At 28.3% G+C, this 26,038-nt stretch overlaps 2 protein-coding genes across 2 annotated transcripts; one reads left to right on the forward strand and one right to left on the reverse strand.

The window, feature by feature from the left end:
* The first annotated feature begins 1,885 nt into the window (after window positions 1-1,885).
* Window positions 1,886-8,483, forward strand: LOC145750245 (THO complex subunit 5 homolog). The gene is made up of 15 exons (XM_082566237.1): window positions 1,886-2,272; window positions 2,735-2,818; window positions 3,142-3,239; window positions 4,939-5,014; window positions 5,216-5,286; window positions 5,442-5,523; window positions 5,630-5,795; window positions 5,964-6,119; window positions 6,424-6,549; window positions 6,740-6,842; window positions 6,900-7,104; window positions 7,188-7,346; window positions 7,562-7,834; window positions 7,915-8,003; window positions 8,074-8,483. The coding sequence occupies exons 1-15, from the start codon at window positions 2,102-2,104 to the stop codon at window positions 8,222-8,224; spliced, it is 2,010 nt and encodes a 669-aa protein (XP_082422363.1). The 5' UTR covers window positions 1,886-2,101; the 3' UTR covers window positions 8,225-8,483.
* Window positions 3,064-4,385, reverse strand: LOC145750255 (uncharacterized). The gene is made up of 3 exons (XM_082566248.1): window positions 4,213-4,385; window positions 3,819-3,949; window positions 3,064-3,680 (listed from the first exon to the last, which is right to left on the reverse strand). The coding sequence occupies exons 1-3, from the start codon at window positions 4,325-4,327 to the stop codon at window positions 3,468-3,470; spliced, it is 459 nt and encodes a 152-aa protein (XP_082422374.1). The 5' UTR covers window positions 4,328-4,385; the 3' UTR covers window positions 3,064-3,467.
* Window positions 8,484-26,038: the final 17,555 nt, after the last annotated feature.

Raw genomic sequence — 26,038 nt, forward strand, 5'->3', positions numbered from 1 at the left:
ATATTCTATGGAGAGTTCAACTAATTGTATTTGAATTCTTATATTTAACAGTTTACGAGACAAACCACTTTTTGACATTAAAAAATGACTATTTAAATAATTTTGTCTACAATTTTTAATGTTATTAACAGTTTATTGGTTTTACTGTTATCATATAAGGGCATTGTTACTTATATTAACCCTTGACTTGTTATAACATTTGGCAAATTAAAGTATTACATATTTTAATTATTTATAAAAATTACCTGTAAATTATCACCATACCTTATGTTTTCAAAATTAAAACTGGATTATTATGACTTAAATTTTCAAAACACTCTGCTGTTTAATCATAAGCTAATTATTTTTACTATTTTTGAGTTCAAATTTTCATTTAAAATAAATAAGTGCCCAAAAGGTTTATTTTAAATATTTATACAATAAATATGTTTATGAACTGAATAAACAATTGTTGAAAAAAAAATTCAATTTTGTTTGGCAAAAAACTGTTTTGGTAAAACATTTGTTGCTGTTGATTTTTAAAAATGTCAGGAATTGGAGAAACTGTTTTTATGTTAGAAAATGCTACGTTACAAGCAAATGAGACAAACTTTACACATTTAGCTAACAGTTTTGCAACTTGGGGAGACTTGACGACCACTGTACAAGGAATTTCACGCTCGTTTGTTTTTGTTGTTTATGTTTACGTGTTCACTGCTCTTTGCATTTATGAACGAAAATATCTAAAATTTGGCCGAGGTCAAAGTTCGCCATACGTAACGAAGCATACTGTTTTAATGCGCCTCAGTAATCTAGTCGGTTCTTGGTTTGGGATATGTGATTCTTTATTAGTATTGTATGAATTGTATGGTCCTGAGACGACAAAGTCATTTTATTGTTCTTGGCTTCTTAAAACTCAAATAATCTTTACCATTTGTGTAGCGTATAGTCATTATTCAACACTTTGGTTTCGACAGCGAAGCTTTTATGTTAATCCATTTTTACGTCATTTATCTACAAAAAGTCGAAGACGACTAAGTTTGATTTCTGCTTTCACAAATTTATTTGCATTTATTTTTGAAATTATAATGGTAATTTTTGCTTTTACTACAGTAGAAGAAAATGGTGAATGCATCTACAGGCCTAAAGAAGATAACGATATTTTAATTGGAGGTCTACTGGTATTTATCGTCATCCATATATTTTTTACTCACGTCACAGCACTTATATTGCTCATGTCAATTTTATGGAAAAACGCTAAGATGTCTGTGGGAACAGTTTTCACTGGGGACTTGCAATCTAACCAAACAAAACGAAAAAATGAGATAAAAATGATAAAAAGGACATTTATATTAAGTACACTAGCGTTTATCGTAGATTCCCTGGCTGCGCTGATGATATTTTTTGCCGAACCCTTTTTGCGATTGATTATTGTGCAACAAATGATTCTGTTTTTGATGATACTTCAGCAACTATTGTTTGCTAATTGGAAAACTCGTTTTTTTTCCTGGATTAAAAAGTAGTGAAATTATTTTGTTGCATACTGTAATTAGCAATTTAACTCAGTGTAAACAATCATTCAATGTTTAGGTATAATTAAAGTAATATTCTGTTTTTTTTTGGTGTTTTAATGTGTTTTATTGTCCTTATTAAAAAATAAAGCTGTTCTGTACATTGTAAATATTCTCTACATTTTTTGAGGATAAAATAGTAAATAAATTTTGGTGGACTGTTTTCGGGACTTTTATTAAGTAGCAAAGCGTTTTTTATTTTAGGCAAGATCTAAATAAAAATATATTGACAAATTGAGTTAACGAATTAGTTGTTTTAATTTCAACCTGACTATTGGTGTCAAAAACAGGTTGTGTTTTTTTTCAACGAGCAGTTAATGTGTAGGTCATATGTTCAATTCCCATGGACACCCCTGTTGCACTGTTTCGTCTATTCACGTAGCGATTTTAATTTAAAAAATTGGTATTAGGAATAAATGGCAAAAAAACTTTTTAATTTAATTTAAACCTGTTATATAGAGTAAATAAACAATTTGAAAATATTAAATATAGTAGGGGAAAAAAATAGTTCAGTTTTAAAAATATCATTTAAAAAAAAAAAGTTTATTATAATGTCAAGTCCAGTTTTAGAAAATGGGGAGAAAATATCGGACACCTTGGCTACATTTTCTGCGGTTTGCAGTAATATTCGCCAGATAATGGCAGATGTTGTAACTTCTAAATCGAAATTACCCGAAAACAAAAAAGTTGTGAAACTTGACATGACAGAACTTAGAATACAGGTATATATATATATCTTTAAGTAATTTTTTTTTAAAAAGTAAATTATGTTTTTGCCAGTTGTTACTATTTTTTAAGTTTCTACGACTTCCATGCTGTAGCAACCTTAAGTAAGGCCTTTAAACGGTATGAACTTCTGCTAAGCCAGCACTTAATCAGCAGTTTATTTATCGGGCAGTTATATAATATTCCAAACTGCCAAAGGTAATTCAAGACTGGGTCGGGGTAACTGATGCTACTTTATGTTTAATTGGTAAAGTCGTCTTTCTCGCATCGGGGATAAAGATAAAGGTTTAGTGACCACATACATAAAAAAAGGTTTAGTGACCACTTTATTGTAAAATCATGTAAAAAAATATATTTTATATTATACAAAAAAAAAATAAAACTATGTTGCAAAGTCCAATTTGATCTATTTTTTTCGAAAGATTTTTGTTCTTCAAAAATTTGTTTAAAATTTTTAGGGCTCTTTTCATTTTTTGAGTTTGAAGCAATTAAACAGATTTGCTCAAATAAGGGGAAAAGAAGTTAAAGATCAAACTCTTGAGGTTAATAATAACGTTTTTTTACCTTTTAATTTATTGTCAGATAAAAAAAGGGAATTTTCGGTCAAATCTAAGCTTTATTTTATTACTCTAAAACAATAGGCTATTGGCTGTTTTATTTGATTTAAATGTCTAATAAAAATACATAATTTAACACCCTATTTTACGCAACATTTTTTTAACGTTATGGAAAAATGCTAAAATTGTGTATCTGATTTTTATTTGGCACATATAAACACTATGTAGCATATAGGCTATATCAAGGCAATATTTTATTATAAAAAATAAGTTGTTTTTGTTAATAAATTGGTTTTAATTGTGTAAAGGCAAAGCAAAAGTTGGATGGTAACAATCTCCAACTACAAAACCTACAATATGAGATCAATCATTTACACAAAGAAATAACCAAATGTTTGGAATTCAGGTATATATATATATTTTTTAAGCATATGCTGGTATTGAAAATTATATACACAGGCTAACAATAAAAAGTCTTAACACAAATACATTGTTTAATTATATGTTGTCTCATTTTAAATTAATCTCATTAAATTAAACCTTCTGTTTAATACATGTTATTGAATTGTTACAATGTAAAAAGCTCAATATATGTATTAGTTTGTTAGTCATGTAAACTTAACACCAAAACATTCTAAGAAATTGACTTCTTTTTCGCCTTTTCCTGGCCTTCTTTGAGCATTTTTTTCTGTTCTTTTTGCATTTCCTTTTTTCGCTTTTCCATTTGCTTTTTCACCTTTTTCTTCTCTTTTGCGATTTCTTCCGGCGTTCCAGATAAAGTTGCACTGAACGTATAATTCGATTGCACGTTGGTAACTGTCGAAGTCTTGTCACCTTCTTTTTTTGTCTGTTTAGTAACAAAATTACATAAAAAATAAAAAATTTAATGGTATGTACAATTTTATGGGTTTAAATCAAAATTTATTTATTATTTAAAAGAAATATATTAGCCTATATATAAAAAAAAATTTTGTATATAATTGACCTCTGTTAAAGAGCTAACTGCTGACATGTCTTGTTTTTTTGAAAGGTCGGTTTGTTTTGACGTTGCTTTTAGTTTGGTTTTACCAGAAGTGCCATGTGCATCGTCAAATTCTGTTTTTGTTTTTTTGACCTCTTTAAAAAAAATAATCAAATTTCGAAAAAATATTGAATTAAAAAATAAAAATCTAGTTTAGTTTTTAACCAACTATTAACAAAATTATTGTAACTAGTTGATTTTCTTATTTAATTTTAAAGTCTATGAATTGGGTATACGTATGTATTTAAACTGTTTTGAGTATTCAATAATCAATTTTTTAAATTATTTCGAATTCAGTTTACGTTCTTTAAGGGCAAAAAATATGCTTTTAAGCACTTGTGTTATATATAAGACCAACCTGTGTTGCCTTTTTTGTATTCTTCGGTTTTTTGATAACCGGTTGCATCACTGAATCTTAATGCTAATTTTTTTTCCTCTGTCTTCTTATTTTCCTTCTTGCTAAAGAAAGGCATAATTTTCAGTTTTTATTAACTTGTACTCAAAAAAATCCTAGTAAACACAATATGGTAAATTAGATTTTACTGGACTAGGTTAAGGTAATACTGATAGTGATTATATTCTGGGCAAGTAATAAAAAACTTTTTATAGCCCATGGGCTAGGTCATTTAGACATTCCTGACTAAAGTATGTTCAACTAATAGTAAAAATTTAATTTCCATAAATAGCACTTTAAGCCTGACAAACTTCTTAAAAAATTTACATTTTAGTTTTTAATTTTTCTCTTATGCTTTTTTATTTTTTCCCAATTTTTGTTATATAAACTTTTATTACCTTATTACTAACTCTGTATGGGACAGGATTATGCGACCTATTCTGAGTACAGTGATAAAACAATGATGGTTTTTATTGACTCATGTTTGTTCGTCGGGTGTTACGCTTGTTTGCACTTCTCCAATTTAAATAAACCTTTCTGCTTGGCAAATAAAACGAAGAAACGCTACCCAGATTATATTACCTCATTATCATTTACGGAATTTTTTTTTTAAAGAATGTATTTGCCCTTGATGTGGTTTTCATTTTTTTACCTTGAGTTTTACCAGATTTTAGTTTATTTTTTATTTAGATCTCGACACGATGATGTTGCTTTAGTTCCACTCGATCAGTTTTATAATGACGCACCGAACTCTATCTCCAAAAAGGTAACTTAACCTTTTTTCTAAGAGTTTTGTTTGTCTTATAAAAGTTTTGTTAAAATTGTTATACTCATGCTAGTACAAGAATTGTTTTTTGTTGGTTATTTTTTATTAAAAAATCTTGTTTTTTGGATTGAAAATAAAATTTTCTTTTTTCTTTTTATTGTTTTATGATTTTCTTTTTTATGACAATATTAAATTAAACAGAATGAAACGGAGAGAAATGAACACAAACAAACTTTGGCGAGACTTGATTGGGAACTTGAAACCAGAATTAAGTAAATCCTTTAAATTTTATATAAAAAAAAATTAATATTTCATTTTAATAACAAAATTTTATTACCTAATATAAGCCAAGTTATTGATTTTAATAAGATTGTTAAAATTGTTTATAAAAAATGCGATATTTTTAAACTTTTGTTTAAAATTTTAGATTAGCTGAAAATTTACAGGATTTAAAAAAATCCAAGGATGATGTTTTAGATGAAATTGCAATTAAAAAACAACATTTACAGGTAACACAGTGTTTTTTGACATATATTTAATCCAAAAAAAGCAACATGTTTAACAAGAAATATGTATTTTATAATAAAATTAATTTTTTTTGTATTTATTCCGTAGACACTTGCACCAAGTTTACAAAATCTTCTCAAAAGTTCTCTTCCTCTACAAGAAGCTTTAAATCTTCCGATTGATCAAGTCCGCAAACAACATGAGCTGGCACGCCTTTTGCCAAGACCTCTTTTTGTTCTTTTCCTACAATCTAAAGCCTATGAGGAGGCTTGTGGTATGTAAATTAAGTTATTTAATAATCGAAAAAAAAAAAATTTTATTTTAAATAAACCAAAAAAAAATTGTATATACAGCAATTTTAAAACAACCTTTTATGTAGCAATATAGGTTCTTCTAAACCTAATTGAAATAGGAAAACATTTATTTTATTTTTATGAATTAGATTCTGGCATGGAAGTAAGTATTGACGGCGACAAAAAAGTTGCTGAAAATATTCACCAACTTGAAATTCTTGAACGAAAAAACTCAAGCTTGGTTGCCAACGGTGACAAACTCACTGGAGAAGAATCGGATTCTGATCGGGAAGAACAAGATGAAGGTGAAAAAAAAATTGTTAATTAAATATTTTTTATAGCTATTTTAAAAAAAAAAAATTTTTTGATAAATAAAACTTGCAGCATGGTGTGGTGGTCAAACATTTTGATTTAATACTGGTGGACCTGAGTTCGATCCCAACTGCTTTGAATATTTTGAACTGCCAAAGGAAACTTAAACTGGGTAGGAGAAATTCTAGACTAAACTCAAGACTGGGTTGGGAAAAAATATAGTAAATGTTACACTAAATTTCAGTTAAATCACTTTTAAATATATTTTATTTTATTCTGCACCACACATTGTTTTAGATTCAGGACGTAGAAATCGCAAAGTGTCGAAAGTTAAAATGGAAGTTGAAGAAACAAAAGTTGATGAAGGAATAATTTCTTGCCATCCTCTTTATGTTGTTATCCGAATTAAAACTGCTAGGGAAGGTATGTAGAAAAAAAAACTTTAAATATTTTTAAAGTTTTAAATCAACTCTGTAATAATTTTTTTTATAATAGATTAATTTATAGATTAAATTTTTTTTAAATATTGTAATATAAACTGGTTATTTTTTCTAAAAAAAAACATTGTTATTATGTTTATATAACTGTTGTTTGTTCTTGAATAAAATTTCAGGTCCCATTTTGAAACTCAAGTTTTTATACTTGATGAAACTAAAATTTGTGGTGGTCAAATCTGAATTAGAAAACTCTTTCAATGAAAACATTGTTCAAGCAAGGTAAAAAATTACTTAACTTATTTTTGTTTAATAATAATTTTTTTTTTTTGATTTTAGTCCCTTTCTCGAAAGTGACAAATTATTAAAGTGTATTTTACCTGATGATTTTGGAGTAGATTGCCCTAACCTAGCTTCTTTGTTTTTACTTCAAAATACAAACGTCAATATTGAAGAAACGTTTAATAACATTGGCCAACCTTTCATATGGGCTCAACAATTATGTGGAATGGATTTTCTATCAAAAGAAACAAACCAAAAGCAGGTAAAAATAAAATTTTAAGTTTAAAAATTTTGATTCTGTAGCTATGCTTTTAAGCTGGCTTTGACTACCATTTTTTTATGAAGGGAGGTGATATGCAACTAAGCTTCACTCACATGAAGAAAACAATCCGTCAGTTAAAAAACAGGGTTGCTACAAGACTTAGATTAGCGCAACAAGTTGCTCAGTTTAAAAAGAACAAGATCCTTTGTGGAGATAATATTGCTGCAACTTTGCCTAAAACGGTGACTTTAATTTATTCATGTTTGTTTACAAATTTGTAATTAAATTTAAACTTAAAAATTAACTTATAAAAGTGTTTTTTATAAAGTCTGTGTATTGATTGGGTATGTAAACGTAATTTTAAATTTTTGCAATTGATATTTTTTTAAATTTGTTAAACAATGTTATAGAGCACTACACATGGCCAACATAAATTTTAATTATTTTTTTATTTCAGATTCATTCTACTCTGACAAATTGGTCAAAATTAACACTTCAGGAATACGAAACATTACCACAAAACCAAACAATCGTAAACTTAGGATTACATGGAAATATTGCAACTGGAGAACAACATAATTATTTTTTAGCCACAATAGAAAGAGGGGCTGATGTTACCCTTAAAGTAGGGGTAGTTGTATTCAATGATTACCCCAAAACTGCCCCGCTTTTTAGCCTTCAGTTGAACTGGAAAGGGGTTAAAGTACCTGAAAATGATCCAAATCTAATGGTAGGATTAAATTTTTTTTTTTAGGTTGTGTTTAAAAAATTTTGAAAATTTAAAATTATTTTGTTTTTGTTTTTTTTTAGGAAATGCAGTTAGAATCTAACCTTGATCACAAATGTGAATTTATTTCAAAAACCAGCAAGGACAATTTACTATCCATTCAACTGCTAAGGTACGTTTAATCTTTACATTTACCTAACTGTGTAGATATACCACATATAATTGCTTTATTATTACCACAGGTTGACTGCCATGCTGGATGTGTACATTGAAAGCGATATAGCGCCACCTTCCGACTTTCCTACTGACAAGGTTTTTCCAAAAATAGCAAGAGGTCGAGCACGTCTTAAACCATTTTTGTACGATAAAAAAATGAAAATTTTTCACCATTAATCATGCTATAATGTTACCCGAAATATTTTTTTGTATAAAATTGTCCTATATGGTATGTTGTAGGTTTGGTACCATGGGCAATTATGTGCCTAAAAATTTCGAAAACCGCTTAGTGCCAATTATATTAATTTAATTACAACATTTTGATTACAATGCTTGTTTAATTTACATTATCGTAAATGTAGACAAAAAATGGACTTGAAATATATCAAACAAGAATTTGATTATCATTTAAGATTTTATTTCAATAAAAGTAAAACTGTTATAATGGAGCTAATTTTTTATTTTTTTTTAATTTAAAATAAAAATAATATTTTATTCAAGTTTAGAAATTTACCTGTTAAGTTTTTGTTAAGCATTAAAATGTTAGCGCAGACCACCAGTCGTTGCCCGGCCTTGCATTTTTAAATACATTAGCGGTTTGATTAAAAAAAGGTTTCGATTTCAAAATCGTCACTTAAACCTTTCATTTGCCGTCAAGTAGCTGATGATGTAAGAATGTAAATCTAACGATGTCATTTAGATTTGAGTCATATCGCCAAGAGCAATTTATTGATATCGTTGATCCGAAAATTTATGTGGTAATTTCGTAATATATGTTTTGAGGTTAACTTGATGTTTTATAGTAAAATTAACTTATAAGTATAAAAAAGATAGATTGAAGTATTTTAGAATATTAGAAAAAGTTAATTTTACAGAATGTTTCGAATTAAATTGAGACCAACCAAAATGGCCAACGGAAGTTCTGTCCAGTTTACTGATGTTTTATGCGGATTGCCTTCATTTTGTAGCAACTTCGCCCTAAAAAAATGTGAAAACATTACCCTAATACAATGCAGTGAATGTAATATGGTTCATGCGGCTATTTATGCTGTATTTTGTATTGTGTTGGGGCTATTGATATTACTTGGCAATTTGTTGGTTATTTGGTGTATAGCAAAACACATGAAACAGACCAAAAGCAACCAAATAAAGGCCTCATTAGCAGTTGCAGACTTATTTACAGGTACCTAAATGTTAAGGCCTAAACTTAGAAATGATGTAATCTTATTATAATAGTGCGGTATGCCTAAGGCCGTGCAGTAACCTTATATATAAATATTTTAAGCCGGTCAGCTGCTTATAGTAACCATATACAACTTCGCATGGTCGATCAATTCCACTACTTTTGAACTCGAGCAACAAAGTTCAATTCTACGGGGATCAAACGAGGCTTACGTCGGCGGAATTTTTTACTTGCTCGGATTTATTGCTTCACTTTACCATTTGGGTTACCTAGGATTACTTAGATTTTGCTCAATCAGATGGCCAATACGTTACAAGTTATTCAGCAATTTTAAATTCAGAATTGGATTATTCCTTGTTTGGTTCTTGGCAATTCTATTTTCAACTGTTCCAGGTAATACGAAAATAATTCACATCAGGGTTTAGCCTTTACAGAATTTTTTGTTTTTAGTATTGGCTCCAAGAACGTTCACGTTTTCATATATTTCAACAACGTTTTCCTACTTTTTAACTCCAAAACAAACAGATGTAGTATTATCTTCATACGTTTCTTCAATTGCAATTATATTTTCTCTTACCTTAATCCCATATATACTTATGGTAAGATTTTTTTAATACAAATTGAAACTTAATATTACATTAATAAACTTTTTGTTATATTTTTAGATGGCAATAACCACAGCTACTTCAATTAAATGTTATCAACGCTTGAAATTAGAAAACAGACCACGTACATCATCTAGAAGTCGCCCTTCCTCGCAAGATATTAACTCAGTTAAAACAGTTGCTCTAATGCAAATTGGGTTTACTGTGACACTAAGTATATATAAACTTATTCTAAATCGTCGTTAGAGTCTATTCTTTTGTTATATATTTGAATTAACTTTTGTGTATATGTTTTTAGTCCCATTGGTTTTAATGGAGATTTTGATATTAACCGGTAACATTACTTGTGAGCATATTTCAATTCCATCAGCTGCTACATTATGGCTCTCAATGTCAAACGGGTAGACTAAACATGCTAAAAAAATTTAATAATAATATTTATTATTCGAAAATATAAAATCAATGTTAATTGTTTTTTATCAGGTTGTTAAACGTTTTAATATATAGTGTACGAGACCAGGAATTTCGAAATGGTGTAAAAACGATTTTTTCAAATAAACCAACATATTTAAGAAACAACCAAGCATCAAGTATTAGTTTTGAAATGTATAGACATCGAAATTCTTCAATTGCAGTTGCTATTTAATTTTTTTTGTATCATGTTTTTGGTTGGAAATTGAATTAAATGTGTTAATAAAAATAAGTTAAAAATTTAAACAATATTATAGGTAAAAAAATAATAAACAGAAAAAGTGGCAAAACTAATTCCAAGTACTATAACTATTTTTACAATAAAATTTCTTAAATTGAAACACATACGTCTGATTTTTTTACATTTTATTTTTTGCTCGATAGCCTATTATGTTTTTCTAATAGTGATTACTACAGCCTGATCAATTATAATCCACAAGCGTTTAAAATCGGCGAACATGGTTTGTAAGTAAACCGTAACTGCTACACAACATAGGAATTTAGTTAACAGTCACTACCACACACACTAAAGTAACAAAAAAATATTTTATAAAGTTTACTACATCTATCAGTTTCCAGAAGTGTAAACTCATACCTAATGTTAATTTTCTAATTTACCTATTTCAATTTGGAATTGTACTTACTTAGTTATATTGTTTTATTTTCACCTATTATATTTATTGTTTGACTTCACGGGAATATCCTTAAAGGGACTGTTTTCCATAATGTGTGGTTACTTGTCAACAAAAGCTTATAATTGTATAAGTTTTTAAAATTATAAAACTACATTTTAGTATAATTAGAAATGTTACTGATTTGCTGATTATTACTGAAGTTTACACTTGCGAAATAATTTCTATTTTCCCAGCTATTACTTCATGGTTGTTATAATCAAGGGTATGTCTACTAAATTATAAAAAATACTTCATTTTAAACAGATTTTGAAAGATAACTACAACTTATGCAAAATTGTTATCTTTTTAACAGATTAGTAAAAATAATATTGTGCTTGATTCAGAATTTTAAAAATATTTGAACTTGTAAAACTAAAGACCGCATTGAAAAATCTAGGACAAACTTTTGCATTTTGTTAAATTTTTTTGAAGTGGTTTTTAACAAATGAATATATTTTCAAGATTTCTTGCCATATAAGGGTATAATATTTGTAGGATTTAAAAAATTAATTACCGGTAAAATGTGGGTAATTAAGTTCTGACGTGGCCGAAACTGCATTTTATTGTTGTTAAACGTCATTCCAAATTACTCCAAGCGTTGCTAAAATTAAACGAGACATAATTTCCGTTTTAATTAATTTGATCTCTAATTAGGAATTACATGCACGTTTGTCCGGTAATTAAAAACTTGAAAACTAACCAAACCATTTAGCAATTTGTTGATAATTAAAATAATATTTGTATTTAATAGTTGGAACATTTGACTGCTAGCCATTTATAAATTTTATTTTTAAGTTTTTTTAATAATTATTTTTTTGTAAAATATGTGTAAAACTTTTTTAAAATGGTTTGCATTAATTAGATTTCATCAGCAGACTAACTAAAGAGATTCCAGTAACGGAAATTAGAATATATAGAATAAAAAGCATTTTAAAAGTGATTTTTTTTATTAGGTAGCTTTAAAAAAGTTTTCTTATCTTCAAGTTTAATATTGAATATTGGTTAATTAAAATATTTTTTTTTTAATTTAAAGATGATTTTGCCGTTTGGGCGCCGCTAACCATTAGAGGTTGTCACAAAATATAAATTTTTAATTAAAAAACTATTTTAACTTTTTTTTTCATTATTTACAGATAAAGCCTAAGCCCCCAAAACACGTTAATTAAATCAATGTTTTAACTAAATTGAAACTAACCAATATGACTAACGGAAGTTCTGTTCAGTTTACTGATGTTTTGTGCGGATTGCCTTCATTTTGTAGCAACTTCGCCCTAAAAAAATGCAAAAACATTACCCTAATACAATGCAGTGAATGTAATATGGTTCATGCGGCTATTTATGCTGTATTTTGTATTTTGTTGGGGCTATTAATATTACTTGGCAATTTGTTGGTTATTTGGTGTGTAGCAAAACACATGAAACAGACTAAGTGCAATCAAGTAAAGGCCTCATTGGCAGTTGCAGATTTGTTTACAGGTAATTTAAACTATTTCGGCCCAAATTTAGAGATAATGTGATCGTATTTAAAATGGTAACCTGTGCCTTAAGCTGTTCGGTAATCCTGTGTGTATATTTTTAGCTGGTCAGCTACTTATAGTTACCACATACAACTTCGCATGGTCAGTCAATTCCACAACTTTTGAACTCGAGCAACAAAGTTCAAATTTACGAGGGTCAGTCGAAGCCTATGTCGGCGGAATTTTTTACTTGCTCGGGTTTATAGCTTCACTTTACCATTTGGGTTACCTAGGACTACTTAGACTTTATTCAATCAGATGGCCAATGCGTTACAAGTTATTCAGCAATTCTAATTTCAGAATTGGATTATTTCTTGTTTGGTTCTTAGCAATTCTATTTTCAACTGTTCCAGGTAATAGAAAATATTTAACACCAAGATTAAGCCTTTACAACAAGACTTTTTTGTTTTTAGTGTTGGCTCCAGGAACGTTCACATTTTCATATATATCAACAACATATTCCTACTTTTTAACTCCAAAACATACAGATGTAGTTTTATCTTCATATGTTTCTTCAATTGCAATTATATTTTCGCTAACCCTTTTCCCATATTTTCTTGATAAAATATATTTTTCTTGATAAAATTTTGTTATAATACTTTTAGATGGCAATTACCACAGCTACTTCAATTATTTGCTATCAACGCTTAAAATTAGAAAACAGACCACGTTGTTCAAATCGCACTTGCCCTACCTCGCAAGATATAAACTCAGTTAAAACAGTTGCCCTTATGCAAATTGGGTTTACTGTAACACTAAGTATACCAAAACTCATGCTAAATTGTTTTTACAGTGCATTTTTTTGTTATGTATTTGAATTAACCTTTGTGTATATGTTTTTAGTCCCATTGGTTTTAATGGAGATTTTGATATTAACTGGTAACATAACTTGTGAGCATATTTCAATTCCATCAGCTGCTACATTATGGCTCTCAATGTCAAACGGGTAGACTAAACATGCTAAAAAAATTTAATAATAATATTTATTATTCGAAAATATAAAATCAATGTTAATTGTTTTTTTTTCAGCTTGTTAAACGTTTTAATATATAGTGCTCGTGATGAAGAATTTCAAAATAGTGTAAAAAACATTTTTTCAATTAAACCAACATATTTGAGAAACAACCAAGCATCAAGTATTAGTTTTGAAATGTATAGACATCGAAATTCTTCAGTTGCAGTTCCTATTTAATTGGAAGCTGAATCAAAAATCTTTATTAAAAGTATTGGATTTTAGCATCGACAACAAAAATTTAAACAATATTATATTCAATAAATTAATATGTAAAAAATGTAAAGAACATTTTAATAAATTTATTACATAGCCCAGAAATATATTTTGATATTGACAGAAAACATTTTTTTAATATATATTTTTTTTTGATTGACCGACTTACTTAACAACTTAAGGTTAAATGTAACATAGCAGATTTAAAACATTTTTGCGAATAAATTTTGTTAATATTTGTCAAGTTTTTATTTTTTGACAGATTGTATTTCCGTTAGCCATTGGCAATATAGCCTTAAGAGAGCGCATTTAAAAACATATTTTGTATCATTTAAATTCGATTTGTATTTTAAAAGCTGTCGTCGCCTGTGCGTCAAAAAAATGGAAGCTGTCGCCGGCCTGTGGGTCAAAAAATGCTTTTTCTAAGAAATACGTCAAATTTTTTTTTAGCTATTGTTGTTTAAAATTGTACTATTATATAAATTAATTAAACCTATTTATACCATTAATAAAAGGTAATAGAGGTTTTGGTTTGACACTAAAAATAATGTAGAGCTATGTAATATGAGTCTTGGGCTATGTAATATGAGTCTTTAAAATTGACCCAAGATTAGTTCATATACAGAAAATTTTCTAATATTAAATTATGACGCGATTTTAATTTTCTTTAAAATCGATAACTTTCGTTTACAATTTGAGCGTTTTATTAAATTTTAAATAGCTGAGAAATCATGACATTATCGTTTGATGACTATTGTAGTGCCTTTGGTGTGATACGTAAAAGAATGCTTAACTTTAGAAACTTCAAGTGACGTAAATTAAGGTTGTATATTTAGTAGCTTTCATACCAAGTTACAGACTTAGCTTTAGTTAGTTTACTAAGTACAGGTTTACGAATGTAAAAAAATTATTTAGCAATAACAGTTTAAGTTTAATAGTAAAAAGTAATAATAATTTTTTAACTTTAGGTGCAATGGACTTGTTAAATACTTCTGATATAAATTATTTGTCGAATGAGTTATGTGGATTACCAGTGTTTTGCACGAATTTAGCTATCAAGGATTGTTCAAATATAACATTACTTAAATGCAGTGAATGTAATTTGACCAACGCTGCTATCTTCGTTGCACTTTATACCTTGTTGGGAATTCTAATTTTAATTTGCAACGTTTTGGTTATATTGGTTTTATGGAAATACAGTAAGAGAACCAAAAGCAATCGAGTTAAAATTTCTTTGGCTGTTGCTGACTTATTTGTGGGTACGTTGGTAAGCTTAAAAAATTGGGCTTTAATTTTGCTTTTGAGGTAATTTAATTTTTGTTGTCGTCAATCTTTAAGCTTTTACATACCATTTAAAATAACTTAAACCTTATATATTTTACTTGAATAAAGTTGAACCGATAAACTACCTCGACTTAGTTTATGGATTATAAAGTTATTACTCTTTAGCTTTTCAACTGCTTGTGGTACTAACTTACAATTTCTCCTGGAGTATAAATTCAACTATAAATTATGTCGAAGAGCACACAATTTCTTCAAGAGGATCTCCGGAAGCAGTTGCTGGAGGAATATTTTATCTGCTTGGATTTACCGCTTCTTTGTATCACTTGGTGTATCTCGGATGGCTAAGATTCTACTCTGTAAAATGGCCAATACAGTACAAATTATTCACTACTTTTAAGTTTAATATTGGTTTGGTACTTGTTTGGGTTTTAGCAATAGTCTCTTCAATTGTTCCAGGTAAAACTATCATTCCTTTACTTTATTTTATATATTTTATGGTCTATCACCCTAAACTTAAATATTTTTTGTAGTTTGGTTTTCTGACTATTTTACCTATTCTTACATATCGGCCACGTTTTGCTACTTTTTGACTCCAAAAGTCACCAATGGTATAATATCATCATATACATCGTCAATCGCAATAGTATTTGCTCTCATTCTACTTCCGTATATTGTTATGGTGAGAAGACTTCAAATGAAAGTTATACCTTATGAGTATATAGGTGCAAGAAATATTTTTTCTCTATGAAAGTTTTGTGCTTTTTAGATGTCAATTACTACAGCTACATCAATTATATGTAACAAGCGTTTAAAATTGGTGAACATGCCTCGTAAGACCAGCACCTCAACCCGCAGCAGTACAGCTTCACAAGACATGAATTCGGTTAAAACAGTTGCCATCATGCAAATTGGATTTACTATAACACTGAGTAACGAATATTTTTAAATATGTTTCTGTACATCTTTTTATCCTAGATGTTTAAACCCCACATTTATCTAAGTTATTTTAATACGCATTCCAACTACGGATATTACTGACATAGTGATACCATTAAATTATTATTCAGCATATTGATTTTTAAGCTTTACATGAACAAGTACTTTACCAGTCTTGTGTTCAGGGTATGGGTATTTCTTAGTACTTTAAACTAATATTTGTATAATTTTTTAAAAATATAATATTGTAAATCTTAGTTCCATTGATTGTTACTGATTTGCTGGTAATAACTGGAGTTTATACTTGTGAAATCATTTCAATTCCCTCTGCTATTACTTTATGGCTATTTATGGCAAATGGGTATGTTTACTAGATGGTGAAAAACACATTTTTAAATCAGTTTTTTTAGATTAGTAAATCTTATGTAAATAAAAAAAATTTTTTTACAGATTGGTAAACGTTCTTGTATATAGTGCTCGCGATCCAGATTTTCGAAAACATTTAAAAAAGATTTTGATTTGTAAAACGTAAGATACAGTTTGTATTGAAAAGTCAAGACAAAACTTTTCATTTTTTAGATTGTTTTTAAACTTACTAATCTAACGTTTTTGTTCACTGAATATGGATGTAACATTTGCATGTAAATGTTGTAAAGCGTCAATCAGAAAGTGTTTACATGTTTCTAAAATCAAACAACTAGCAATTTTTGTTTTATTTGATGTTACATAAATTTAGCAATTACATGCATGAAACTCTTAAAAAAATAGCAATGACATGCATGAAACTCTTAAAAAAAACTTAAATGTTGCACGCAGTAAATCAAAACGACATTCGTCAATAAACATTTTATATTTTGTTTTGTGAAATATTAAAAAAAATTTGCTAAATCAAAAAGTTTTCATTAGCAGTTTCCATTGGTATAGCCTATAACTAAGCCTTTAGAGTAATAACTGAATGATAAAGATATTGATTGGTGACAAAAACCATTTGTTAGTTCAACGATACACAAATTATGTATTATGTGAAGTTGTTATATTAGTAGATCGACTAAAAAAACTTTTAACATTTTTTTGAAATTCCTTGTCCCATACATTGTAAATATTAACGTTCACCAACCTAAATCAAACGTTGGTATTAAGATTTAGTAGGATAAATAACATTTTAAAATATAAAAGTTATTTTCGAATGTTCATTTATCGGCCCAACAAATGCTTTTTGGTTTAACAAAACAAATTAATAAAAACTTTTTTAAACAAACATAGTTTTTATTTTTTTATTAGTTATTGGTAAACAAGAATATTAAAAATTTTTGAGAATATTTTACCCATTGGCCGCTGCTAACCATAAGGTTATAGCTGAAGGGACTGGTGCGTCGTTGCAGTTTAAGTATTCGATTAAAAACAACACTTCAAGTACAAGTGCAGGAACTGCAAAAGTAAATTATTTTTGTTGTATTAATTTATTTATAAATGATTTAATAGACTTTTATGTCATTTACCTAATGTGATAGTAAAACCTGCTTCCATAGCAATAAGTATTTTTAATGCAGTAAAGTTCTGTTTGTTGGAATATGAAGAAACACTTTCTTGTAACCTTCTGGCTCTTATTTGTTGCCGTACGTACATCACACCAGTTGCTATTGTTAACGTTAACTAAAATCAACAATAGTAAGCGCATATTAACATTATTTTTTGGATAAAACTTTCACACAGCCTAAAGATAAAAATATAAATTTTACCATTGCAAAATATGGCACCGAAGTTAACGAAAACGCAATTGCTAAAGAAGGATTAAATGGTGCAACTCCGGTTGAAGTAATTGGAGTTAAAAAATACAAGAAAATCGAAGGAAGATAACAAAAACTGAAAATGTTGGTAAATAGAGCTAAACAAAAATTTAGTAAAGTTAGATAATAATTTATATTTACTATTAGTGTTTAAAAAAGTAAACCTTATTTACCTGGCAAAACTGTGGATATAACTGCCAAAAACCACATCAAGAATAATCCTATATTAAAGTTGAAGTTGCTAAATAGTTTGTATTGAATTGGCCATCCAATTGAAAATAGTCGCAAGGCGCTTAGATATACCAAGTGATACAAAGAAGATGTAAATCCAAGAAAATAAGTAATCCCGCCAACAAAAGCTTCTGCAGATCCAACTGAAGCCACAGTTTGCTCTGTAACTTCATTTATTGTTGAATTTACAGTCCAAGAAAAATTGTAAGGCATTGTCACTAGCAGCTGAAAAGCTAAGCAAGAGTTTAAGTCAACATGGCAAGTTACTTATAATTTTTAACTTAAAAGTATTCAGGCTTACCCATAAACATGTCAGCAACTGCCAAAGATAGTTTAACTCGATTGCTCTTAGTTTTCTTAGAGTAGTTAAACAAAATCCAAAAACTAATAGATTGCCAAATAATATTGACAAGCCCAGTAAAGTAATAAATACAAAATATAAAGCACCATTTGATATACTGCATTCACTGCATTTAAGTAATGTCGTATTCAGGCATTTTTCTGATGCCTGTTTCGTACAAAAGAAAGGTAGTCCGCATATTTTACTTGAATTGGCATTGAGTAGAACCATAACCTTATACTTACAACTCGTTTATTACAATTCAAAATTTATAAGTCATTACATAAATTTTTAATTTGAAACGCCATATACATCATTGTTCTTGTATAAAAATATATTTTAGTTGTTAAATTAATATTTGCTGATAAAAAAATTAACTGCTGGCCATGGTTGGTTATATATTATTTATAACCTAATTATTAGGTCCTAATACATAAGCCTTATTAAACGTGACTACTTCACTGTAATTACATGACATAATAAAATTTGTCGCTCCACTTAAATCGTTGACATGTGATTAACCAATAATAAATTTTGAACCTAAAAAATAATGTTTTTCGCTTTCGAGCTAAAAACACTATATAACATTTACATTTGGTTAAATCGTATTTTAGCAATATCAAGTCTACCAATTTTTTAATACCGTGGACCCTAAGATTCTCATCTATAGACGTTGAGTTGTCTTGTGATAAATTATCACATAATCTTAAAAGATGTAAACTTTTACAAAATTGTTTACAATCTAACATTATTTCGATTTATTTTTGTAAATTCTAATACATAAATAATTTACACAACAACAGCCTTATAGCAGGTAGTGGTTACTGAGGTATTATGAGTTAACAAAAATGTATTTATTTTTTTGTGGGATAAACAAATAGATATTAACTGATTTAAATCACCAAGAAACGCTAAAAATAATGGAGAAATGTTTTAGGAGTTATTATTTAAATAAACCAAACAGGAATAGAACGAACTATGTGAAACGTCTTCGAATTAAAAACAAACCTTAAATAAAAATAAACTTTTTATACTTAAACATTATTTGATAAAAAGGGTTAATATTTTTTATCAAAAAAGATTTAGGTTTTTATTACAGGCAATGCCTTGCAATTTCTCTTTAATCATATGTTTTTATACAGCGGCATTTATACAGCATTTACTTATTACAAAACACAAACAACGTTTAGAATTTAGTACAAAAATTAAGTTGTGTAAAAAGAAAGAATGGTAGATTGATCAAAAAAGCATTTTACACCTTTTTTAAATTCTTTATCCCATACATAATAAATGGTCACGTTCACTAACCTAAAAACAATGTTAATTATAGTACGACCAAAATAATAACATTAAGAAATATAAATAGGCATTTATATTTTCTTTGATGTCCATTCAATTACTTTACAGTTAGATTTCAATAGGGCAAAATCAATTATTCATATCTCATGCACATTAAGATACCAGTATTTGAAATTACTATACTTAAACGACTTTAGAAAATAAAAAAAATATAGCTTAGAATTTTACAAATATTTCAAGATATTTAAATTAAATCCGACTATTCTTTTAATTGTGTACAAAAGAAATGTTTTATTAATATTACTGTTTGTTGATTGATTAGTATATTTGTATTTTTACCCATTGGTCGCCGCTAACCAGAGGGTTATAGCAGTTGACAATGGTACTTTGTCACAGGTCAAATATTGACTTATAGATAAACCTTGAAGAACGATTAATGGAACTGAAAAATAAAAAAATTATCATTTACCTATATGACAAAAATTATATACCTACTTTTAAAAAATTACTTAATGTGACAGTTAACCCTGCTTCCATAGCAATAAGTATTTTTAATGCAGCAGAGTCTGGCTTTGAAGAATTCTCGGTCCCAACTCCTTGCAATGCTCTTGTTCTTTTTTGTTGCTTCTTGTACAAAAGAGCTGTAGTTACTGTTAAAGTTATCTAAACACCAAGGGTGGTTAGCACATTTTTAAATCACATTTTTGTTGGTTAAAACTTTAACTCTACTATAAACAATATATAAAACATTACCATTGCAACATAAAACAAAACTAATATTGATATCATGGCTGCTAAAAGAGAACCGAGCGATGCAGGGTCTGATGTGGTCCCAAGCGGTGTCAAAAAGTATGAAAATACGGCAGGAAAGTACAAAAAAGTAAACAAGTTGGTAAATAAAGCTAAAAGAGAACAAATTAAGTAGTTTATACCAAAATTTCATGCTGTAGTCATTGTAAATGCAACACAATTGCTTTTTTATTATAACAAAAATTAAAAATAGTATGTGTTACCTGGAAAAATTGTCAGCCAAATTGCCAAAACCCAAACAAAAAGCAACCCCAAATAAAATTTTAAATTGCTGAAAAATTTGTATTGAATTGGCCATCTTAAAGCAAATAGTCGCAGTGCGCTAAGATATACCATGTGATACAAAGACGCTGCATTTCCAATAAAATAAAATATTCCGCCAGCGTATGCTTTTGCAGAACCCTGTGAAGAAACGACATGGTCTTCTAAATAATTAGCTGTTGAATGTATGGTCCAAGAGAAATTGTAGGGTATAATCACCAGCAAGTGAAAAGCTAAAAAAGTTAAGTTTTAATATTACATAGAACAAGAAGAGACACTCAATCTAATCTTAACAAGTACCTGTAAATATGTCAGCAATTGCTAGAGAAAACTTTATTCGATTGCCTTTTGTTTTTTTAGAGTACCTGAACAAAATCCAAAGTACCAATAGGTTGCCAATCATAATAAAAATACCCAGCAGAATAACAAAAACTAAATATACAACACCATTGGCTAGATTGCATTCATTGCATTGGACTAGTGTTATATTTGAGCACTTTTCTGAATATCTTGGCGTACAGAAGAAAGGTTGTCCACACATTTGACTTGAACTGGTATTTGTTAAATTCATAATTACCCCAAAATAAATCTTAACAAGTCCTAACAATTTTTACAACATTTAATAATTTAAAACTTTATATATTTTATCTAGTTTATAAAAAATTCTTTTCTTTTAATATTAAAATATAATTTACTATAAACTGAAAACAATGTTTAACTGTCGACTAAGAGTTGCTTAAATTATTTAAAACACTTCACAAAAGCCAATAAGGTAGGCTTCAAAAGCCAAAAATTCTATTGTTATGTTTTTTATGATGTTAAATAATTAACCACCCCGAGCTTTTTTCTCGAAAAAAAAAACTGGTCAACCTAGGCCATCATTTGTTATTGTTATAAAAGACAATAATATGATATATTTGTCATTTTTAAACATGTTTAAAGTAATATCTAAGAAGTTTAACAGAAATTCAATATTACAAAAAACCATACGTGTGTTTTATTTTTGATTTAAGTTGTTTATTAAAAAACTAAAATAAACATTTGCTTAATAACACAAAAAAAGTTTAACTAATAGTACAAAAATTATGTAATGTAAGAAGTGAGAGTTGTAGATCGATCAAAAAAGGTTTTTACTCCTTTATTAAATTCTTTATCCCATGCATAATAAATGATCACGTTTATCAACCTAACAAAAATAAACAAGATTTATTTTATTTTGAAAAAAAAAAAATTTATTTAGCAAAAATTGTTTTTTTAAAATTCTATTATGGTTTGTTGTGAATAAAAATATTTTTAATTTCTTACGACTATATTACCCGTTTGCGGTTGCCAACCAAGTGGTTATGGCTGTGGGTATTGGTACGGTATCACAGGTTAAATATCCACTTAAAGATAACCCTTGAAGAACAATTGTTGGAACTAAAAATAAAAAAAATAAAATTCTATGCCAGATATAGATTACAAAATTAGCTCTAATTAATTACTTAATGTGATAGTAAACCCTGCTTCCATAGTAATAAGTATTTTTAGTGCAGCTAAGTCCTGCTTTGAAGAATTTTGAGCGACAACTCCTTGCAATGCCCTTGATCTTTTTTGTTGCTTCTTATACAAAATTGCAGTACCTATCGTTAAAAATATCTAAAAACAAAGGTGGTTATCAAATTTATGACCACTTTTTAATTACTAAACTTTAACTCTACTGTAACAGTTTAAGTCTTACCATTGCTAAGTAAAAAAGTATTAAAAACGAAAATATGAAGGGTATTAAAACACCGTATGATGCAATATCCAAGTTAGTTCCCACAGGTGTTAAAAGGTACGAGAATACGGAAGGAAAATACAAAAAAGTAAACAAGTTGGTGAAAAAGGCTGAAAAGGAAAATTCAAGTAAGATACTCTAAATCAATAGCTTATATTTTAAGATTAAATTTAGATATTAAATTAGGTATATAAAAAAAATCCTTATTTAAAATATAAAATACAACTTATTACCTGGCAATAATGCCACAGCAATCGACAAAATCCAGACAAAAAGCAACCCCAAATAAAATTTAAAGTTGCTCAAAAATTTGTATGGAATTGGCCATCTTATAGATGAAAATCGAAGTGCGCTAAGATATACCAAGTGGTACAAAGAGGCTGAACCTCCAATGGAAAAAAATACTCCGCTCACAAAAGCCATTGCAGTGCCTTTTGAGGTAACGGTGTGGTCTTCTAGATAGTTTGCTGTTGAATTTATACCCCAAGAGAAATTGTAAGGCGTTATTACCAGTAAGTGAATAGCTAAAAATAAAGTGTATTAAAATTACATATACAAAGTTAAACAAAGTGTTATGGTTTCAAAACCACTCGCTTACCTGTAAATAAGTCAGCGATAGCTAGAGAAAATTTAACTCGGTTGGATTTTGTTTTTTGAGAATACTTGTACAGAATCCAAAGAACTAACAAATTGCCGATCAAAATCAAAATACCCAAGAGAATAACAAAAACTAAATATATAGCACCATTAGCAATATTGCATTCACTGCATTGAACTATTGTTATATTTGAACATATTTCCCAATACAAGGACGTGCAAAAGAAAGGTGATCCACATACGTCAACTGAACTGGTATTCATTAAAGCCATACTAACTCTAAATTAAAATTAGAAAGGGTTAGAAAATTGTTATAATACTTTACCTAGCTTAAAAGTATTTTTTTATTGAGTTACTAAAAATAATCTTAGGCTAACTGTCTACCAAAGGTTTTCTAAATATTAATAAAACACCACACAAAAGCCTGATAAATTATGCATAAATCATTCTTTTGTTGCGCCATTTTGAAGTAATGTTAACTAATTTACCAAAACGTGATCATTTATTTAAAGAAAACGTGATCATTTATGCCTAAACCAGTCTTGTGCTTTTATATTTATTTAAACCAAAACTAACATTTTAACTAAAAACTAACATCTGGTTGATGACACTAAAACTGGGTAAAATATAATGGGACTGGTGGATCGTCTAACAAAGCATTTTACACCTTTTTAAAAATTGTTTATCCCATACATTATTAATGATGACGTTTAAAAGAAAGGTTGTTTACATATCTCAATCTGTCTCAAATTTATAGTTGGTAAAATTATAATAACACTCTTTTAAATCATATAAAAATATATATTTAGTAGTGTTTAATTTGCAATGCCTTATGTTTCACCTAGCTTATAAATAGTGATAAAAAATTCAACTAAAGAGAATGATTGCTTGTTAAAATTTACAACACAAAAAGTTTAAAACGCTTGACTGCGGCAATTGTAAGACATAGAAGTAAAAAACTTCTGTGCGTCATTTCAGTAATTTTGCATGAATCATTAAGCCCGCTACATTTTTTAAAATCAATTCGATCAAAACCATTAACTTTTTGTCATATCCGCTGATAATATTATTTTCATCTATTTACAACAATCGTAAAACAATACCTACAAAAAAAAATAAAAACAACTATCATTGTTAAAACTTGGCTCTCAAGTTTGCTTGTTGTAATTAAAAGTCGCTTGGAGTAATTAGTGGTTTCTATACAACTAAGGTTTACCTATAGGCCATAGTAATTTTAATGATATTTGATTATAAAAAAATTATTGCGAATGTGTTCATATGTAATATTTTTTGATTCGGTTTTGTAATTTCTGATTCATGAATTATTCACAAGCGATATAACGTAGCCTAGTTGTAACGAAGTCATCATAAGATAACTAGAGTTAATTTTTTCAATTACTTGTGCGGTTAACAGAGAAAAAACAAGTCACCGCGTATCCAAATTTTGTTTACTATGCTATTAGAAACTTCAGCTAAACCTGATATTTAGAAATTAAAAACTTGATCTGATTAGCATTTTTTATGTCAGATTCAAGAGAAAAAATGAATTGTAATCGTTGTTATTATATAATTTTATTAACTACACAAAAAGTCATATAAAACTCTTGACTGAAATTACAAAAAATAAAAGAAAGGAAAACGTTATTTAAGTAATTTAGCGTGAATCATTAAACCGCTAATTTTCTTTAATTAAATCGATCAAATTCATTTAACCCATTGTACCCGATATTTGTATTACTTTTATTTTTTCCAACAGCGGTAAAACTTATTTTTTAAATTACCATTGTTAAAACTTAACAAGGTTTACCTAAAGTTAATCAAATTGTATTTAAATTTAAAGGCTGCTGTTGCGAAATTTTTCACACTGAAACATTATTTTCAATTCGCTTTTTGGAAGCTGTTTTTCATGAATTATTTACAAAATTTATAACGCATGGTTGTAACGAAATAATCATGAGATAACAGAAATTGGATTTTTTGTATTCGTGTTTGGTTAACGGAGCGAAATCGGATATGTATATCCAAACTTTCGATTGTGTACTTTGTTACTGCAAATTTTAGATATGTAAAGTAAAAATCGTGTTCTAAATTTCATTAACTTCAAATGTCAGGTTATTAAAATTAAGAAATAACTGTATCACTATGGGTTCGCTAAATAGTAGTGTACATAAAAAAGTAAAAAAAATTCGTTGTTATTGCTTGGCTCTCAAGTTTGCTTGTAGTAATTGGTAGTTCTTATACCACTTAGGTTTACCTATAGGCTGTAGTTATTTTAATGGTATCTAATTATAGGAATTCGTTGCGAAATGGTTTACACTGTAACAATATTTACGCTAAGGTTTTGGAAGCTTTGATTCATGATTAGGTAAATGTGATATATAAAGCGTAGTCATCATGAGGTAGCAAAAATTTATTTTTTTCTTACTTGCGTGGTTAACAGAGTGAAGACTAGTCAATTCATATTCAACATTTGGGTTGTTTACTATGCTTTAAGAAACTTCAGCTAAACCGGATATCTAGAAATTAAAAACGTGATTTAATTAGCATTTTTTATATGTCAGATGTCGGTTAATTTTAAAATGATGAATCAGATTTAGAAAATTCAAATTGATGCCATGTTGAAATAACTTCAGTATTATGGATTCGCTAAACAACAGTGCAGGTCGAATATGTGGACTACCTTTCTTTTGTACGCCAGTGTCATCAGAAAAATGCTTAAATAGGACATTACTTGAATGTAGTGAATGCAATATAGCCAATGGCGCAGTCTATTTTGTATTTGTTATTCTCCTGGGCCTATTAATATTAATTGGCAATTTATTAGTACCTTGGATTTTGTTGAGGTACTCTAAAAAAACAAAAAGCAATCGAATTAAATTCTCTTTGGCTGTTGCTGATTTACTTACAGGTTAGTTTAATCCTTACAAAATTTAATATCTGTTGCAATTTAATTGCAATATAACAAAATAATGTTATCTTTTATTTAGCTTTCCAACTGCTGGTGATATC

This window comes from Corella eumyota, chromosome 1, assembly GCF_963082875.1.
Source record: "Corella eumyota chromosome 1, kaCorEumy4.1, whole genome shotgun sequence".
Classification (NCBI taxonomy): Eukaryota; Metazoa; Chordata; class Ascidiacea; order Phlebobranchia; family Corellidae; genus Corella; species Corella eumyota.

Coding starts and splice junctions, on each gene's coding strand:
- LOC145750245 (XM_082566237.1), top strand. CDS start 2,102: ATGTCAAGTCCAGTTTTAGAAAATGGGGAGAAAATATCGGACACCTTG. Junction 6,550..6,739: donor AATTAAAACTGCTAGGGAAG/GTATGTAGAAAA, acceptor ATAAAATTTCAG/GTCCCATTTTGAAACTCAAG. Junction 7,835..7,914: donor AAAATGATCCAAATCTAATG/GTAGGATTAAAT, acceptor GTTTTTTTTTAG/GAAATGCAGTTAGAATCTAA.
- LOC145750255 (XM_082566248.1), bottom strand. CDS start 4,327: ATGCCTTTCTTTAGCAAGAAGGAAAATAAGAAGACAGAGGAAAAAAAA. Junction 3,950..4,212: donor ATACAAAAAAGGCAACACAG/GTTGGTCTTATA, acceptor TTTTTTTTAAAG/AGGTCAAAAAAACAAAAACA. Junction 3,681..3,818: donor CAGTTAGCTCTTTAACAGAG/GTCAATTATATA, acceptor GTTACTAAACAG/ACAAAAAAAGAAGGTGACAA.